Source organism: Varroa destructor, unplaced genomic scaffold (genome assembly GCF_002443255.2).
Source record: "Varroa destructor unplaced genomic scaffold, Vdes_3.0 BEIS01000006.1, whole genome shotgun sequence".
In the NCBI taxonomy this organism is placed as follows: domain Eukaryota; kingdom Metazoa; phylum Arthropoda; class Arachnida; order Mesostigmata; family Varroidae; genus Varroa; species Varroa destructor.
The window spans coordinates 26,732,804-26,752,925 of NW_019211459.1; the positions used below are offsets into that span (position 1 = coordinate 26,732,804).

Below are 20,122 nucleotides of genomic sequence, written 5' to 3' on the forward strand. Positions count from 1 at the left end.
CATCAAAGAATGACAACTAGAGGGATGCATCCATGACAGTCATTGTTGGATAGCGACATACGACTAATTCTCGTACACCGCCCGTCCATTTTGCTGATATTACGGAGAGACATTAAAAACCATCAAGGCGGAGTGGATAGGGCGATCGGAATATTGCTATATCTAGGTTGGATCTTTCCATCGAGCTCAAGCTGACTGAGTGCTGTTGTTTGTTTTTTTTTTATAGCCCAAGATCCGTTCCGCAAACCGTTCAAGTGTTTGCTACTTTTCGTTTTCGCTTTCTATTTTTAGGACGCCAGCCGGCTAGTGCCATTGCTCTTTAACTCACTCCGGCCGTCCGGATGCTTGGCTTGCGCGAAGCACACCGGCGCTATGCGCAACAACAACACCCCCGCCATGAACAGCTAAAAGAGCCGACCATCAAATTAAGTGTCGGACCTGCAACAGTCAGACGGACATCACGTCTACTGCAAAGACACAGCGGCAAATATAACTACGACAACAACAACAACAACAAACTCAGCGACGACGTCGTCGTTACCCGTCGATTGTTGTACGGCATAAAAAGAGACATAGTAAGAGAGTGTATACTGTGTAAAAGATAAATGATTCAATTGTGTGAACGATTCTCCGCGGTGTTGTTAAAAAAGAAACTGTAGCACGGTTCCAATAGGACACCAGAAGTGCGACGTTTGCCCGCCATTGGTAAGAGAAACTCTAAAAGATGCTGGTTCGAGACTGTTCGTTATTTGAATTGACTGCTATGCTATACTATCATGAAGGCTAACTTGAATAGCTGAACTGTAAACGGATTTCTTTAAATCGAACTAGCATCAGAATACACGGAGGAAATCACAGCAGTTTACATCAATTTATAAAAAAATCCACAAGTGTACAAGTATATTTAATAGTAACGATGATAATTGGCGAACATCTGTGGCGGCATAATGTGTTTCGGAGAAGTATTTGTCAGGTAACATATATATGTATGTATATATATATATATATACACATATATGTACATTATACATGTGTTTATTATATGTGCGCAATAAACGTATAAACGGCCCGATCGTCATCTGCATTTCGTAAAATCGAAAAGGTTCGAATCCCTATATCGGAAATACTTCGGCAACAAACCTAACGTTGTTTCCATCCGAGGTTATCCTTGCCTTACACAGGGTCAAAGAAGCGAAACGCAATTTAATTGTCGTGGATCGTGTTTGAGACCGAAGCTACACACGGTGCCAATGTCAGCGTTAACAAAGAAAGCCGTTATTGTTGTTGTCTTTGTTGCTGAGATTCATACCACAATACCAGAGCTTAACAACTTCTTACGTACATAGATAATTTTATACACAAGAGAAGGACGACAAAGATCTGATTATTTCGTTAACCAACTTGATGCATTGTGTAAATGACTAGTTTATTCTCACTGCAAAAAGTTGCACATACTCAAGTAGTGAAAACACAGTAAAAAGATTTTGTAACTTACTTTTTGTAAAAGCACGCTGTATTGTCCTTGTAAGCATAGTGCAGTCTATCTGCTTATGTTATTTTCCTTAGGGTGCTACCGCATTTGTATCTATTTGAATTTTTACGTAAAGACTTTTCTACGATGTTGTCTTTCACTTGAATCGTTGACTCTCAATAAAAATACTGAAGACGTTAATATTGGCCTTCAAGAAATTTAATTCAAAAAACAATTGTTAAAAAATTTATTACAGTTTGTTTCTTTGTTATTTGGTGCACACAATAACAAATTATTTAATATATGTCCCTTAATATCAGCTTTTACTGTTCCATTAATTAACACATTTTATCGGAATGTGTGATCCAATATCATGTTGTTTCAGGTATTGGCTTGTCATCTGATAGCTAGGCTGGAAGTTATGGAGTGTCCTCGGGACACAAAAAGTGTCGTAGGAGAAGTTCACCTCATGGAAGAAGACAATGACGAAAATGAAATTCTTGTAGATGCTAACGGTCAGTGGAGAATTTCTTGCTAATGTACTATAAACCTGTTCAAACAGACCCACTTCTCTGAAAGGCTAATGAGGCGGTACTTCTATAAATGTATAAATATGTAAGAAAAAATATCATAAACTTAATTTCGCCTTCAACCAAGCTCAAAGTAGTTAAAGCTCGCAGTGTTCGCCTAAACCGCTTGACATCTTCATTTATTACTGAATATATTTGTCCACTTTATAACAAGAAGTATGACCTTCTGATATTTTATCTCCGTAGAAGAACTGTTACAGGTGAAATTTTGCGTGGAAAAGGATAGTGTTGAATCTACTTTGGTCTATGATATGGTCTTTTCTTTTCTGAGTTCTCTTATACTATAATGCTTCATATGACAAGCAGTGACTAATGTTTTGAATCATTGAGCCATTCATAGCTTTTTATATGTATATATATAATCTGCGTGCATATTTGTTTCTAACTTAGTCATTTCATTTTAGGTCTGGATATTCCCCCCGGTGAAATATCCGTCTATAAAGATCCGAGTGGTGAATTAGTTCTTGTCGTGCATACGGACGACGCTGAGTCGAGTTCAAAGAAAGCATCCGACCAAGTTACATCTTCTAGCTTCGGGGTCGCTGAAGCAGTAAGGGGTCACACCGATCTCACTACCGTTGATGCGCCGGAAAACAGCCAAAGCGAGGTAGTAGGTAGTGAGGTAGTAGTATTATGATTCTACTGTTCGCGATAAAAAATATAGCTGAAAACGTCAAATAATGACGATGACGTAATTCAAATAATGGCACTTACACAAAGCTCTTATATTCAAATTATAGAGTTCCCAACATTGTGTAACAGCCGTTGAGGGCTTGCGATCACCATCAAGTCAGCATAACGAACACGACGAAGTAGAAGCTTTAGACCAACGTCAGGCTGATCGAACAAAGGTTTGTGGTTTTTTGTTTTCTTCCTTATCTGTAGATATAAAGTGTATTAATATGCCTTGAGCATTCCATAAGACATTTCGCATGAATCTAATATGGTTTGAGTGGCCTTGAGATATAGTCAAGTGTTGGTTTTAAGAAAGGCGTTATTGAAACATAGATGAATGTAGTGTGCTATTATTCATTTTAAAAAACCCATTAGACTTTTACATATATAAAGCTGCTAAATATAAAATCGAAGTATCATATAAGTTTGACTAACAGAGATGTTTAGAAAACCACTTCCACGATGGGTTAGGCGGAAGCTGAATCTAAATGAGACCTGAGTACAGTGCAGTTTTCTGTTTGAACACAATTGTACATGCTATTTAAGTTAACTTGAGTAGCTTGTATAACTTAGCTTTAGAGGAGTAGTTTCAGTGTCAGAAATATTAATTCACGGTGAAGAAATAACCAGCGGAAAACGCTTAAAAATTAATTTAATCCATTTTTGCTCTATCCTAGTCGGATACTTATATGTAAGAATGGGATAGAGCTTTGCGTTTGCCTCTTCTATGTAAAGTATGTAATGCACAAGAAACATTAATTCATATTTAAAATGAACTAGGAAAAACATGAGTACTTTTATGAGTAATAAAACCTGTATAAAACAAATGAGTATATTTTTAGCGAGACAGCCTTACATAGCAGGCAACATGTCATAGCTATATATGTCACATAAGCGCATTCTGGATCAACAGCTTCGCAGTTCTATGAGGAATAACAGAGTTGAGGAATAACAGAGTAAGTTAGATTTTTATCTGATCATGGGGCGTCAACATACAACCGCTGTCTTATTTCCGAGAATCGTTCTTACCAAAAGAGTAGATCGCATGCTTAAGAAATGAACTGCTTAGTCAGGAATCAGCGTTCCAATCGTCCGATTATGGAGGATGATCTCGTAGATATTGTTTAGTTTTACTTTTCATAATTGGTTGACTCACTCAAAGTATTTCACGGTTTGGATATTTATGAAGGCAATCTTAGACCGTCTAGGATATTCTTGGTGTTCCTACGTATCAGCTGCTGTTACTGCGAAGATATGTTAACAAATCTACCCCATTATGTGCATGATTATACTCCAAACAGCGGTGATTCATCCTGCTCGTTGAATTGAACAATGCATGTAAGGCAAAGAAGCAACAACTGTTGTTTGTAGAAGAGTCTCGTCGATTTTGAAATATCAAAAATGTATAACACGTCTGCGAAGCTCTAAAGAACGATGATGATAGTAAATGGTTTACTTATTGTTTTGGTTAACTAGGGGAATGTGCTATCTAAACTTCGTGCCTTATCCTATTGAACCCACCGTCCCATACCCATCATACGACACGCTCAATTTTTATCTGTCTCATTTCACGTATAGATATGAGAATAACTTGAGTATTGTATACCCGCCACCTCCAGGCTGTCCCGATTGTTGACGAACCCATGGAGATAGACAATGACACGCAGTTTCCGGTGGAAACCATGGATTCAGATTCGGCCATGGCAACGCAAGACACTTCGCTTTCTACGGAGTCGCCTACAGAAAATGTCCATCCCGGGAGTGGGGAAGAGATGGGAGAGGTTTTGCAGCATGAAGAAGTTCAGGAATCATTACAGTCCAAAGCCGTTGAGAAGTCAGGGGGTCAGAACGATACTGTAAACGTGGTGTTATCAAATTCGGAGGAAACGATGGCCGAAGGGCCATGCAAATTCGCGGAAACGCCCAAATCTTCGGAGATATCGCGGTCAAGCAAGGCAGCAGACACCCCTGGACCTATCATAAAAGTAGATATATCACTGTCTTCTAAAGAGGTAGAGGAGTATTCGTCGGATGGGGACACAAATACCGCACTGCCGGCTGCAGACGGTGGAAGTCCCACACTAACTAGTGAGGATGGCCACTCCTCACTCAAAAGGGAGGAGGCAAGTGAAAATGAGGTAGTTACCAAGCCGTCGACAGGTATTGAAGTTACGGTCAAGTCAACTACAAGCGATACTGACAAGGCTGCAGGAGAAACGACAGAGGACGATTATCTAGGGCAAAGTAGCCAGCCAGTGCAACGATTTGACGATGATGATAAGGCGACTGCCGAATTACCTGGGGGAAGCTTTGCTCCGCTTTTGATATCGGGGAAACCGGATGAGAATCTGCTAATCAATAACAACAACAATAGAGAAAACAAGGGCCACCCAGAATCGAAAGCTATGGAGGTCAGTATCTTTTTTAAAACAGAAATAATAGGATGACATATGTTTGTGCTTACGGTTAATCCCGAAATTCCTTTCCGCACTTCTTCCTCAACTCCACCCCATAGATAACTTGACCGATGATTGGTACTTGTGTAAATCATATTTTCCAAACCAAAGAAATTGCGCCTAAAAATTGATTTATGCTTAAATGAGAACCAATGACAGTAATTATTTGTGGCTAAAGTAGTGCCCTCACTATTGTTTGTTCCCGTCTAATTGAAATCCTGCACAGTTATATTAACCTTGCATGTTGCAGAAAATATATTGAGTTGCAAAATATCTTGCAGGATTCAGTGCTTACGAGAAGAAAGGAAGTTTTCTATTCCTCGCTGTGAGCGAATAACCAGTTTGGCAAGTACTAATAACATCGCACCGTCATGTTTGTTAATAACAGTTCGTTGAAGTCTGACGGGGGTGGTAACAAACTATAGCTAACCCTTGGAGACGGCTAAGCAGGAACGTGACCACTCACAACGATGGCGAATTAGGTTGTATACTGCGTATTGCCAAAAGAATGCATTAAGGATAAGCGTTTGGAAATGGGTTGCTCACGCTCATATATAAAATTAATTGTGAGCTCGGCAGATACCGAGGATGCTTCCCTAGCCTAAACTGAGGGAAGTAAAAAGGTATTAGGTTAAAAGAGGTTGTAACGATATTTTTAATCTAATAGGTGGTTGATATGTAACTGTATAACTTGTAGATTACACCAAGCAGTGAAGACGCGATGGGGGTTGATGAAGAATCAGCAAACGCAGCTTCATCCGGCGATGCAGAATTATTGGCCGAAACTAGCCCTATATTGATGCCCGTGAGCCACACAGTGGATATTGAGGAGTCCAGGAAAGAAATACCATTTGCCCCTCTGGACCAATCGAGTAAGCAAAGAGTTTTGTCCGGTGTTGCTTCAGATCGTGGTGAGCAAAAGACAGACGAAATTGAAGAACCACCTAAAAAGAAACGCGGAAGGCCACCTAAAAAGCAGCATCAGCGAGGTGAAGGCGATAGGAAAGGACTACTCGATGGGTCGGCAATAAGCGCTTTAGCGCAGTCCCAGCCGGGCAACACCTTTCACATAAGGAAAGCCAATACCGACAACGGTGATAGTAAAGAGGTAATGAAATTCGAAGGATTTAAAGTGACTATTAAAATATTTTCTGATAAAGCAGATACTACAAGTATGTAGCATTGTGGGTTTGGTTTTCTATACTTATTCCGTAGGTTTGTTTTTTTTAATACAATGGTAATGCCGAAAGTTATTTTCAGTTCTTGAGCTTGTTTTCCGGTATAGATTTTTTCGGGTCCAGTGCTGTACAATGGGTTCAACCACCAACGAAAGTCTTCGATCGAATGCTATTTCCGTGTGCATTGTTAGACCACACTTTATAGGTCCAGTTAGAATTGTAGCGAAATCGATCTTAATATCAGTCGCGGAGGCTAATCCTGAAAAAAGTATTTAATTGGAGCAAACCTGTAACTTTCAAATTATGACTCATTGTTTCACGTTTAAGGGTCGGCATAAACAATGTACTTGCTGCACAGATGTAGGCATGCATATGTGTACACGTTTTATCGTGTATGATACAAATCGATAAACAAATTGCGTTTCAATATTTAGGCTCCCCGTCGCTCTGGGCGCGAGCGTCAAGTGAAACGGTATGAGGATTACATAGAGGATAACTGGGACGACGATGGTGAGGACGGCGAAGAGGGCGATGGACTAACGGCTCGGGAACGCAAGGAGTTGGACAAAAAGCTGCGAAAACAACGGAGCCTCAGTGGTAGACTTGGCCATGGGACGTCTCGTAATGCTGCCAGCTGGGTGAAAAAATGCAATAGTGAGTAATAGATAGTATTTTTTTGTCAGGAATTGTTTTATTTAGCAGGCAGTAGTGGACATGACACGAGATAGGTGTGAAAACTTACAATTTTTTTTTATTTTGGGGGCAAAAACGGCATTAAGTATCTACTATAATTAAGTTTGCTTCATCTGCGCAATTGAATGTTTTACTTATCATATCAACAGAAATGTATTATACTGATCCGAAGACTTCGAAAATTCGATCTCGGCTAATTCTAGCTCAAAGCATGTGCAAATTTTCAAATTAATGCTTTTTCTAACACTGCATCTTGTTTTTTAACAATGATGTCAGTAATAATTGGCGAGACTGCCACCAGGGATGGTTCAAAGTTCAAGACTAAGAAGGCGGAACCTGTCCAGCAAATTGAGCAAGCTCCACCGCGACCATCACAGGTAGGCATTTTTTTTATAACTTTTCACTAAACCGATAGTCAGACAAAACTGTAACATTTTTTGAAAAAGTTTACTTCCTACTGTAAAAGTTTTCAAAATGCTTTTGCAATTATAGTATCAGTGTATTGTATCTTTTATCGAGGTTTGCGGAGTACGTTGTGTGCACATTTACGTACCATAAATTTCCTCGACAGTTATTAGCATAACGTTGTAAAATATCTAAACACCAAGTGGATGTTTTCCGCCGCCCCTAGCATTGCATTTAGTAAAAATAAAAAAATTCACACATACTTGTTTTTCAATGTCACTTCAAATCAATTGAACACTGTACATTTAGGACGTTAAAATTCTAACACAAGTAGAACACAATGGACAGTCATGGTAAATAGCATTGTTGGCTTCCTTACAGGCAGTTATTCGATATTATTTGCCCAAGAAAATGGTGGAGCCCGAGCCACCAGTCACACATTGCCGAATTATGTACAGGTGAGTATATATCCGCAATGTCTATGACTGGTTGTATCAATCTGCAAGACTTAATTTTTTATTGGGCTTTGTGATCTCAGAATAAGATATTTCAAAGCCCGTTTGCAGACTGCGTTTCTCGTGCATACTCTTTAGTAATTCTCTTTTGTTCTGCGCTATAGGCCCCAAGATACGTTCGGTGTTGACATGGCACAAAAACGAAAACGAGGCATGCAGGACGACTACACTTGCAGATGCCAGTACTGGACTAGCCGAATTAATAATTACATTCGTCATCTCCGCGACCATTGCCCATTCAGCAAGGATTTCTTTTCCTGGGATGAAGGCATGCTCAAAGAGGTTAGTGCGATTTTTTTTTAAGAACAAAGAACCGTTACGTGGTACATTTGCGAAAAACTTTGTATAAACAATATGGTAGCGTCGAGTCTTCATTAAACTAATTTAATTAGATAATTAAGCTAAATTTTATTTAATGCTTAGTTACTCACTTTATTAAATTAATTTAAAAACATTTCGAAGACGAATAATAATTCGTCTTAGAGGGTTCCAGCGTTTTGTGAATAGAATTGGGCCAATAACTTTGAGAATATAAAATTTTCGTATATTACGTGTATTAAAAGAAATATAATTCGCGCTTATTTCGTGGTGATGCGTTTTCTATGTATTTCTGGTAATATAAATATGGCAACTATTGGATATCTTATCAAAAAAGTACGAATCAGATCTTAATCTGCGATTGGCTCAAAACAGGAGCATCAAAAACCCAACGAAAACTTCTATCAAGCACATCATATACAGGAATGTTTATTTTTAATTTCCATTTTGTTACAATTATTATCGTTTGCGTTATTCTTCATGTAACGTTATGAGAATTAGAAGCTACATTACAATTAAATGAGTGTACATTCTGAGCAATGTAACTTTGCTTATTAAAATCTTGACAATATATTGGTGCAATTTGCATATCTATGCGGTTTTCATGGCGCTTGTTATGTAAGTAAATTTTGTTGCTGAATTCGCAGACATCGCACTTGACGGTGTCCCAGTTGAAACCTAATTGGGCTCGTTCATAGCTGTCTTTTTGGAAATTACAAAAAGTCCACATAAGAAGTTAATGGTCCACCTGTTGGTATCATTAATCTGAAAGTTGTTGATAACTATTACAGTTATTGTATACTCACTATTACTATTAGTTAACTAGTTCATTTTTTCCAAAAACTTCTCAAAAATCACGTCGGCAACGTGTGGTTTGCTGTTTATATTCCAATATTTTTTATGATTAGCGTTTCAAAAATGGTATCATTGACGTTGTGTGGAAACTTGGTTATTTCTTAAAAGCTCTTTATTTCTCGTAAACCACAACGAAGATATTTTTATAACCAATTTAGGCTCTCAGGAACCTACGGATTTGTAGACATCGCTATTTGTAGTAATCAAGAAGGCAGACATTATTTTTTTCTTTGACCACAAAACGGGTTCAGAAGGTAAAATATTAGGTAAGTGTCGTTATTATGTTTCAATATATATGCTATTACATGCCAATTCCTTCAGCCTTTTATCGGTATTTAGATGTTATCTAATCATTCTGGGCTTTACGAACTAGTCTCCCCGAAAAGGGAAATACCCGGTAATTAAGTTCTGTATTATAAGCGGCTATTGGCCTCAGAGCACTGCATATACGAATAGATGCGGATTTTATTTTGCTAATAAACTCTATGTATTTAACGTTCGCTACAAATTTTACTTAGATAATCTTTACTTCTGTTTATTAGCCAAACAAAGTCATGTGCGAATAAAATCTATTTTTGAGCTGATTTAGCCTCTTTTACTTGAGGTGTAAGTCAAACTTTTTTATCACGTGAAAAATATCTATCATATTACATCTGAATGTATATAGAGGGAAAACATGACTATAACATCCCTAGAATTGCCAAAGTCCAAAGTCGTAAAGAGTAACGTAAATAGTAGGATCGTATTTATGCGAATAAATTTGTGACTGTGAAGCTCAAAAACCCTACAAAAAAAACAGTTAACTCAGAGAAATACTAAAAACTAAATAAAAATCGACTCAACAATCAAGGCTATAGAAATAATAATGAACAAGCTTCATAAAAAGTGTCAGCTAAGGAATTATAAGGTATGAAGCTATACTTATTCGTTCTCAATATTAATCCTGTCCAACTAAGAACATTGTTTTATGCGCCTTCTACCCTTACCTAAATTTCAATAAACATTACTACATTCGGAAAGCAGTTTTATCTGATAGCAGAAGGACGGGATAAAAAACCCAATTTTAACTATTTCGCCCTTTTACTTTCCTAAAGTCAATACAAGTATCAAGCTTTAAATTTACGTAGCCTGACAAATATAGAATACATTTAATGTGGGAAAGGTCGCCATTTGATACTTGAAACCAACACCATCATGTTTCTTTTTACGTCAAACCTGTTTGATTCACAGTGTTTCCTATTTGACAATGCTTACTGTTATAAGATGACACAATTACAGTTTCCCAAATGTTTCTTTATGAGATTTCGGTACCTCCGTCTTACAAAATTTTTGGTTTCCTATTTCTGTTTGGCTTCACTCTTGAAATATGGTGTACCACGTTGCTTACGCTCTGTTCATTGACCTATTTGAAACTAATTTGTTTATTATTCTGTGAAATGTATCTTGGTTTATTTTCGCTAAATGTAGTACTTGCTACGTTGCACATTTTGGTCAATCTGATGACTGTGCACGTTGAGCAGTACACCGTCATTTAACTGACGGTCAACGGCCCTGCTACGAGTTTTGTGTGCTTCGATATACAGCAATATAATACATATTGTATACCAACATGCACTAGTTGGTGTATATCAAAGTGTGAAAATAGATCAAGTAAAGACAATAACTCGTCTGTCTTCTTGTAAATGTAAATAGTCATGCAGAAGATGTTAATTCGGATCAGGATCTTGTCTAACTGTCTTGCATGTCTTCGGGGGTGGCGGGGAAAGACGTCGTCATCTTTACCATCAACGCAGAAGTGGTTCCGTAGAGATCCCTACAACACGAAATCCTCCTCGCTGATGTTTCGCTATTCGGCGAAATTTGCGTCCATAAACGATTGCCAAAGATTCAATACATAGTAGTGGTAATAAAGTTGGCGATCTATAGTCCTTGTTGATGCTTATATGTTGGAGTATTTATATTGACAGATACGGTGATAGGTTGTCCTACAGCGCCATGGAAAGCCAGCCAAGGATCATGAGCATTCCCCCGTAGGGTGTTACATGCCGCACACGGGTATCGTTTGTTAGCGCTCGATAGTAGCATGTACCGCAGAAGAGCAGCGTACCAACCGATAGAAGCGATCCAGTCTGCAAAGATGGATATTAAAATGGTAGTTAGCAACCCGTACATACGCGGCATAGACAGTAACGACAATGCATTAGAACTCTACAGAACTCTACTATAACTAACCGTAAGAACTGATTGAAACATTGCGACAGCGATCCAATGCAGGAGCTTCTATTTTTCATAATCAGAATTGTTTTTATTGATATTTGACTCGACTAGTTCACATACTTCTGGTAGAATTGAAAATCGTCAGTAAAATGAAGGAACCCTGCTTACAATGAATGGTCTCCTGGAAAGCGGTACTCCTAGAAGAGCTAGGCTGTGAATGAAGTGGTAACTATTCGTGCGATCGTAAATCTCCTTGCGTTGCTCCTCAATGTCTTCACGACGGTACACCACTATAAAATGGTGAAGAATAGTATGCCATTAAAATTGTGATGTATTTATTAGTGTTTAGTGGTCTCTTTCGCTACCGACAAAAGTGCACTTGCATGGTATTTTAAATTTATGGAACTAGACAAAAAAAAGTAAGAAGCTTTTCAGAGGATTACTGACCATGCGCGTACTACACAATATGTGCGTATAAAGAAAATATAAAATATGCTTACCATGAGCTCCGTATGCGCCCATGGCAACGGCGAGAGCACCGGACAGACCGGCAATACAAATAAATGGTGAACCCGTCCGTGCTAAACCACGTACGGCCTTCGCGATAGCTCGATCAACCTCAGAGGTGATAGCTTCAGGACGTATTCCTCCACCGTTATTACCCGCGGCACCTAAAATAATCGCATATCAGCAACGACAAATATTAACCGCCATCGAATAAGATTTCGTTGCATTCGCGCTTCTAAGTGAACAGAGCTCAGTTTACCCCAATATGGAAGTCAGAGCTTATTTTGATGTCAAAGTTCGTTATAGCTCTCATGAGAAGTTGAACGCATTATTGTTTAACGAACATTAAAATAACAAATGCCAGTCATTACCATTGACATGATTTTGGGTTATGTAGCGATATAACTTATATACGTCAGTCAAGCAGTGAAAGCTCACATCGGAAGAAGTGAAGCTTCTATTGGATGGTTGCAGCCTGAATCAAATCAGTCATCATTAGTCAATCAAATAGGATGGATCCGAACAATGGGTGTCAACAAAAAGATCATACCACAAGTGCTGTATGTCTATCTCAATAGCTAAGAAGGCTCACACCGAATAACGTCACAATGCGAGTAGAATTTTGTTGCAAGCTCATTATTTGCTCTATCCATATTCTACTACGCTACCCTTAAAGAATCCATAGACGCTGCGCGAGACGACGTTCTCAGTCAATGCAGCTTGTACTTGCGAGAGCAGTGACATGGTCGTGTCGGGAACGGTGCAAAGTAAGCCCTCCTTTTCGGTTGTCGTGGTGGCGGTGGAAACGACGGCAACCAGCACGGGAATCTCTGTGTGCAATGAAGACATACGGCACTACACAGTAAAATTGTATTAGTGATGGACGATACACAAAGGGAAGCCCAAAGGAATAGCACTTAATTTTTGTTGGCAAAGAAGCGTTCTTATTTACTGGCGTGTTTGTACAGCAGCAGAATCAGTCGAAAACACCAACCTGCAACCGAGGGCGAAACTGCCAGGGATCAGTCAGGTCGGATGTATCACATAACATTAAATGCAATAGAGCCAGGATCATCATCAGCATTATGAGCAGCAGCAGCAGCAGCATCAACAACACAACAGTCAGGAGCAGACGATAGGCAACAGTGGAAAGCGAGGAAATGCTACCGACCGAGCTAGCAACTGCCCTCTCACTTTTTAGAGCTGTGTAACAACAGCAACTCGGCTGCTACTGCTACAGCCTTTTGCTGTCAAATGAGGGCGGTCGCTCACGCGGCCAGCTAAAGCCATCTCCCAGTATCCCCGAGACATTACAAGGAGCATATGAATGAATGAATGTTTTATCTGAGCGGTGTCTTATAGGGCGTTCGAATATATGTATCATGACTGGCTCTCTGAGAGTATGCTAGCCTTTTGCAATAGTTATATTGATTATAAGAAATAATAATAATGTAATAACGCTGTTTGAGCTCTGGTTTGAGAAACCTTTGTTGCTCGGGATAGGCGTCATGGATACAGAAATAAAACACTTATAACAACTGTCTTGTCTTCAAAGGCAAATGAACTTTACTTGGGCCTCGACTCATCTATATGTAACTTCTTTCAGACAGCTGTGTGTATCATTGTTTCTGTTAACCACTTAGAAATTGAATCCGTAGGTAACAAAGGGTCAGAAACAAGGCGTTTCCAAGAAGATGGATGTGAAAACGGTGCCAGCTACACTAATTGGCGGAGTAGCTGTGTCTGAGGGCAGAAATGATGTGTCAGGACAATACACTCATAGCAATGCAAAAGAGATCAAGGACAGCGCAAAGGGAAATGCTCTTGCCAAGCCGCCAATCGAACCTAGGGACGGAGGGTCTACAGTTGCACCGGTTAGTTGAAGTTCAGAGCAAATAACGGGAACAAGTTAAGTGCGACGCCATTAAATTATTCACACATTGTTTCACTTTACAGGCCTTAAACTTACTTAGGTACAGCAAAGCACCCAAGTGGGTACGTTTAGGGTCACCTATAGCTACGTCCACATGCACATTTGTTTCCTAAAAAGCAGCGCGTTATTGACATAGGTGCTTAGGCCTCCATCCGTTGTTTTATGAGTCTTTATGATTATCTAGGACAATTTTCAGAGATTTTCTTTGGGCATTATAATGCGTACACGTTATTATAGAGTGATTTTCGTACTGGTTGCCTATCTGTAAGAACTTTCCATTTTTTTGCTATGTTATTTGGTTTCAGGTCTCTCGCGGAAAATATCGTCGAGGAGGAGCCTGTGCCGGCGACGATCGGCCAACGCCAGGCGATGAAGTTGGCGATGCCACGGTATCCGCCAGACTTGGTTTCCGGAAGCATGACATTGTCTGGGCGGACCTTGGCAAAGGAGTGCACTGGCCTGCACTCGTGCTTAGCATTCGCAACCGTGGCTTGCAGGTAATTGAATATTCGTGTGCTATCTTTTAATTTCTATGGTATCATATAATATTATATTAAAAGACTGAAACATAGTGATCGTTTGAAATTAGTTTCTAATTTTCTGTGTCCTGCCAAATGTTTACTTACTTTGAAATATGACATCTGAAATTATCCAGTTGTTGTAAGCTGCCTATTTTTATTGTAAAAACTATAACTGTGGGCGCTTGTACAATACTGTTTTCTACACTGCACTTTATTATGTTGTATCTGGCCTTATTCGAATTGGTACAGGGTAAGGCGCGGGTGAACACGATGCAAGTGAAGGTCTATCTGGTTCACGACGGAGAGACGCGGACTCTTCCTATATCAAAAGTAGGTGTTTTAATGATAAGTGTGGCATCGTCATGCCACGTTTCAGACAACTCAATTAGAAGGAAAAAGACGTCTGTGTGATACAGTTTATGCGATTGTCATGTACGTACCTCGATAAATGAAACGTTTACGGAGCTTTCGAAGGAAAGGTTGCTTTGATAGAATATACTGGGGCTAGAAACAGCAAGAATAATTAACTGTCGCTTCCGCTTTTTTCAATTTCTTTTCGTTCAGGTTGACGGCTTCGATTCTGCACGCCGTCATAATTATTTAGAAATTGGACGGGGAGGTCGCGGGGCACTCGCGGTAGACCACGCGAGGGCCGCCCAGAAAGCAGACAAGTTTCTCCGCGAGAGAGTTCTAGGCACCAACATCGATCCCATAAGGTTCTTCTGTCTTGGTACGGACGTGCACCTTTCTGCATTTTTGTACTCGTGCCGTGTCATTTATCTAGTCTTTGGAACTAGAATGTTTTTAGCACTTGTCATAATGTAAGTACCACGCGATTTTTGTTGTGGTGTTTTATCAATAATCATTCTGTGCACTATCAGGTGAAACAAAACTGATTGAGGATCAGGAGAGTTCAACATCTTCATCCGATGAAGATGAGGGTGTTACTGAGGAGATTGGGGGTGATGGTGCAGGAACACCGCCGAAGTGGGCGTTACCCGAAATCGAGCTAGACCCCGTAACAGCAGGCGACCAGCAGAAGAACAACGGGTTAGTTTTCTTAAACAAAAAGTGAGATTATATATGTCGTTATTTTGTAAATACGATGAAGTAATAATTAAATGTTCTATTTCAGTGGCAGCAGCAATAGCGGTAACGATATAGTGCAAGCGTTGCATATCGTTAAGAAGGCGAAGCGGCGTCGCAAGTTAAACAACAATGCCCTCGTAGAATTTATTGTCAATGGAAAAGTTGAGCCGCACCTCGTTGGCATCTATAGGTTAGTTATATAGCTACATAACTAATAGAAAATAAATAAATAAATAAATATATATATAAAGGAAATTTAATTACTCTGAAGAATGAGTATAGTAAGATCATCTTTTATAGTCACAGGCAACCCGCCAGTATCGTGCGCCTATAAACTCATTAGCCTATTTTATTTAAAAATAATTGTATGTACATTCTGCTCAGCTTTTCATGTCTACGCGCATAAAAAATTCAGATTCAAGGTTTCGGGCACTGGTTAAACGTAAGGAAAAAACTTCGCTGTGTATATGAAGGACGACCAAATGTTTTCAACGATAATTATCCCTCAAAGTATGTGATTTGTAAAAATTTTCAGGGGAACGGTTCCTTCTGAACGTCATGCTTCATTTATGAGTGCGGACGAAGCTCGTCGTAGCGCGCTCAAGAAAAGTACGTCATGGGGCCCCGTTGATGATGTGGGCCAACAGGAAGCCGTCTTCGAGTATTGTGAAGATCTTATTCAGCGGTCCGCTGGTGATAGTGAGGGCACTCCTGGCTCTGAGAGTGGCAGCGAGCAACTCGATAAACATACCTACGCCTTTGAAGTCTTTTGTCCGGAAGCTATTACAAAAGCAATTTCAAGGCTAGCACGTGTTGGCATGGAAACAGCGGCCCAGTTATTTCTCAAAGGTACAATTTGCGCGCTTACAACAACGAGGAAAATCAGTGCAACAATTTCTTGCGTGTGTATTGCATATACCTTTGTGTTAATGGCATTCTTTTGGGTTTTTGTTTTAATTTAGAAGTTGAGAGGTGAAAGAAGGTGGCCATGGATTCCACGGAAGTTCACTAAAAAAATCTATAGATTTCAAAATATCTCTTAGATCTTGCTCTTATTATTCGTATGTTGACAGCACAATGTCTTGATGATATTGCGATTCCCCGTTACTTTCCATCTTATTTTCTGCAGGTCATGAACAGAGCAAGCAGTTTAGTGAAATCCAGGACATAGCCACAAAGGAGCAGGAATTGGAACGCGCTGCGCAAAAAAGCAAAGAAGAAGCAATAGAACGGGAACGACAGGCCAAGACTACGACGGCTACTGATATCATCGCCAGTACTGGCAACCAGCAAAGTGTGTCCGAAGACATTGCGCAGGACCGTGGAGAGGCCGAAGTGGGCGAAAAGAAAAGCGTTGAGGGCGAGGGTCGGTCAGAACAGCTGAACACCGGTGATGTCGTTCGTGAAGAACTCGAACGACTGGGCGTTGACCAAAAGTTATTAGAGGTACTCGACAAGGACGATGCTTAGATGGATTCAAACAAACATTAATTTTTCGGGGAAAACTCGTAGCAAAGAGAATCCGAGCTGATTTCTACACTGGCCTATTCGCGACGAATTTAACATTCGTTACAGACCTTACATTTGCTGTAACGGAAGCAGACATATTCCATAAAATTTTTATCTAGCTTCGCAACTATGCGTATCTAGCAGGACATCGAGCGCCGACTAGACTCAATTGTGCAGTTGAAGATATTCATCTTGCGAACAGAACCACCTTATAGTGGGCGGCTCTCAGTCTTCGCTATTTTGAACCCTGACCAGGCGTATGTCTACATTAGTGTATAGGAGAGAATGCGACTATTGGCAGACAATGAGCGCAACAAAGCCTCGCGTAACAACTATCCGGTTTGCCCCCTGAAGAACACTCCATTAGATCCTAATACATATATGATCCATTGTTGTAACAAAACAATCGGCTTTGTAAAGCGGAAGTCAGCTACTTGGTGCCGACGTTTTGACAGATGAGTCTATCATAGTATGCATACAGTTTAGCTGCACCTCGTACGACTCATGTCGAAGTGTATTGTCACATGTAAATTTATACAGATTAGTCGTAGCAAGGTTTAGCAACCGGCTCTTTCTATATTTTCGAACTTAGCCGCGATTGTACTCTATCGTAGTCCAGGGATGAACAATAGCAAAAACAGGCTCAAGTTAACCCTGCGTCCGTTTCTTAACGTGTGCGACAAACATCTCTGTTATGAAGCCACAACCACAGTTAAATATCTTGAGTCCTGCTTTACCTATCGTGTGCATTGTTGTGTTCTAATGGATCTATCCTGCAAGATGCTTCAACTACAATGGCCGTATCAGCACGCCCGTTATTAGCATTCAAGGCTGAACTCATTCATCTTCGACAAGCATTGTTGTCGACTTCTTGGGTCAGACAGTATGTAAACGTTCTCCCATAGAAAGCATAACCAAGTATAGCGTATTATTATTATACGTATAGTCAGAGTAACTGTTTTGTAGTCCTGTCATTAATTCATTCATTCATACTTCATTCTGGCTTCAGTTAGCACAAATATGCATGCCGTACGTGTTTAACTTTTAGATACTACCAAAAACAAAAAAAAGTTGTTGGACTAGGAGTGATTATACAGCAACTACTTTACAATTAAATTCAGATGTAACTTTTTTTTTTAAATAATCAGATCAAGTTGTATGAAAACACCGACCTTTGTGTTCTTTACCATTTTAGCACACGACTCCCCAAAATATTGTTTATTGACCGAGCGTACGGTTTTTTTTGTAACTTTGGTTTCATTGTTACTTTCGAAGCTCAAGCTTTTGTTAAAGTGACGCAAAGTGCAGCGAGATTGAAATATTCGTGCACACGTACATACAGAAGCACACCACTGTATTGGCACAAATATTTCATTAAGTTCTGTCCGTGCATTCTACAGAACTAATGAAGCAATCTTCATAGGTCTCATTCACAATATGCCTATCCTTTATGTTAGTCAGTGGAAATATATATATATATATATATATGAAAGGTACCATTTTTGTTATTGTCAATTATCAATGAATGTATTAGCAACCGAAAAAATAATAATGACGATAACTATATAAATAATAAAATAAGCGAGATTTTGTACGACAGGCGTTTTGTCACATTGTTAAATTTGCCGAAAAACAAACTTACAGGCTTAAGTAGATAAGACCAGGGGGACGTTGAGTTTTTTTTACAAGATACACTAGATATCTCTATCTGTCGGAAGTATACTTGCACATTATTATTATAACAGATACATTATCTGATAGCATGGAATAGATTTTGTTCATGATTTGTTAATAATTATCTGGCATTTTTAAATGTGTGCGTAAAGGATTATTGAAACAGGTTATTTACTCACTGGTGTATTTACAGGTCTTCAAAAAATAGGAATCGCCAACATTCAGCAGCATGGATTAATGTATACATAAACACACAAAATAACCACAAATAATATGGCAGAGACATGAGAAATGAAGGATTTTTTAACAATGAGAGCCCAAGTAAAGTTGTAGTATTGGTCATAGGTAACTCTTGACAATTGACGGATATTCTCTCCCCTATAGGTCTGCCTGGAAGTCGTAGTTCTATGATTTTTTACGTCACATGATAAGATTAGTACCAACTATGCATAGTTAACCTGAGTGTAATAACGATTGATGATTTTTTCAGGGTTTTGTTGTCATCAGTTCGTCCAAAATGTCAACGATAAAAATAACCGCACCGTTTCTTTTAAATTTATTGTTTAAAAATATTTATTTTATTTTTTATTGTTTTTTTATGATTTATTATTATATTTTTATTATTTGTTATTATATTTATTGTTATTATATTTAAATGTGGCCCCAGCATTTTGTTTTTAAAAAGGCTTCCTCTCGCTTTCTTAGAAAGCCGCAGGAAAAGTGATTTAGTTGTTTACTTGTTGTCTAGATCTACGTAGATAAAATTTACTTAATAATATGTAAGAGCGTAATTTTTAAGTGAAATAGGCTACATTTCTCTCGGAAAGAGAATTGTGTTCGGGGGTCCTACCTGCCTTCGTAAAGCACTTAACCAAGTGTTAACTACCCTAGGCTGTTTAATCTTTAAACTTATAAAACTGAGATAGCTTGGCTTCAATATAGTCTTTAGCATAACGGTTAAAGGCGACCTTACCTTCGAGCAGACTTTTAGGGTACTCTGAATTCCTATTGAACAATTTAAGTTAACAATTTGATAACCGAATATGGTAGGAACTGTACCAGTCGGGCCATTATATCGTGGTAGTCTGTTTCCATGTAGGTTTAGATATCAATAAGACAGACTGTATCGCTTTAAAAAAATATATATTTTTTTTATCGTTGTGGTGATAAAACAGGTTTATGAGTATGCTTAGAATGCTGCTCAGCTTTATATTCCAGGATGTGTACGCATACACCATGCACTTTCTTCTCCTTATATTCGATCTTCTGACACTCCATATGTGCTTGCGGAGGTTCTGTGCTGTTAAGGACGCCGTTATCATTGTTTCGACGGGTGGGGTTCCAGTTGGCCCCTAGACTTCTTTTCCTCCCATTGATATGGGGGTAGAGCGGCCTGTGCGAATTCTGTCGATCAACATTTTGCGAACTTTGATATAAACACTAATTCCTCTCTTTCATTTCGGAAAGTGACTATCAATCAGCAGCAGACATTTGCAAATAGGCTTCATTATGGTGT

At 39.2% G+C, this 20,122-nt stretch overlaps 2 protein-coding genes across 3 annotated transcripts; one reads left to right on the plus strand and one right to left on the minus strand.

The window, feature by feature from the left end:
- The first annotated feature begins 284 nt into the window (after positions 1-284).
- LOC111252719 (uncharacterized) lies at positions 285-18,526 on the plus strand. 2 transcript variants are annotated; one of them, XM_022811035.2, is made up of 18 exons: positions 285-705; positions 1,857-1,986; positions 2,466-2,671; positions 2,802-2,912; positions 4,356-5,147; positions 5,890-6,300; positions 6,805-7,024; positions 7,340-7,440; positions 7,850-7,926; positions 8,088-8,265; positions 13,539-13,754; positions 14,119-14,310; positions 14,584-14,664; positions 14,899-15,064; positions 15,216-15,384; positions 15,470-15,613; positions 15,959-16,272; positions 16,553-18,526. In XM_022811035.2, exons 2-18 carry the CDS (start codon positions 1,893-1,895, stop codon positions 16,891-16,893), a joined length of 3,813 nt encoding a protein of 1,270 aa, XP_022666770.1. In that variant the 5' UTR covers positions 285-705; positions 1,857-1,892; the 3' UTR covers positions 16,894-18,526. The 2 variants fall into 2 exon arrangements, with proteins under 2 accessions (XP_022666770.1, XP_022666771.1); XM_022811036.2 differs by having other exon boundaries at positions 288-705; positions 2,466-2,668.
- Positions 8,701-13,034, minus strand: LOC111252720 (uncharacterized). The gene is made up of 5 exons (XM_022811037.2): positions 12,875-13,034; positions 12,549-12,735; positions 11,874-12,044; positions 11,542-11,663; positions 8,701-11,285 (listed from the first exon to the last, which is right to left on the minus strand). The coding sequence occupies exons 1-5, from the start codon at positions 12,986-12,988 to the stop codon at positions 11,142-11,144; spliced, it is 738 nt and encodes a 245-aa protein (XP_022666772.1). The 5' UTR covers positions 12,989-13,034; the 3' UTR covers positions 8,701-11,141.
- Positions 18,527-20,122: the final 1,596 nt, after the last annotated feature.

Bases quoted from the DNA above. Each gene is read 5' to 3' on its own strand.
- LOC111252720 (XM_022811037.2), bottom strand. From the start codon at position 12,988: ATGCTGCTGCTGCTGCTGCTCATAATGCTGATGATGATCCTGGCTCTA. The intron at 12,045-12,548 runs GTAGCGTAGTAG...CGATTATTTTAG, and splicing joins CGTCTATGGATTCTTTAAGG to GTGCCGCGGGTAATAACGGT. The intron at 11,664-11,873 runs GTAAGCATATTT...ACCATTTTATAG, and splicing joins GGGCGCATACGGAGCTCATG to TGGTGTACCGTCGTGAAGAC.
- LOC111252719 (XM_022811035.2), top strand. From the start codon at position 1,893: ATGGAGTGTCCTCGGGACACAAAAAGTGTCGTAGGAGAAGTTCACCTC. The intron at 2,672-2,801 runs GTAGGTAGTGAG...TTCAAATTATAG, and splicing joins AAAACAGCCAAAGCGAGGTA to AGTTCCCAACATTGTGTAAC. The intron at 15,065-15,215 runs GTACGGACGTGC...GTGCACTATCAG, and splicing joins CATAAGGTTCTTCTGTCTTG to GTGAAACAAAACTGATTGAG.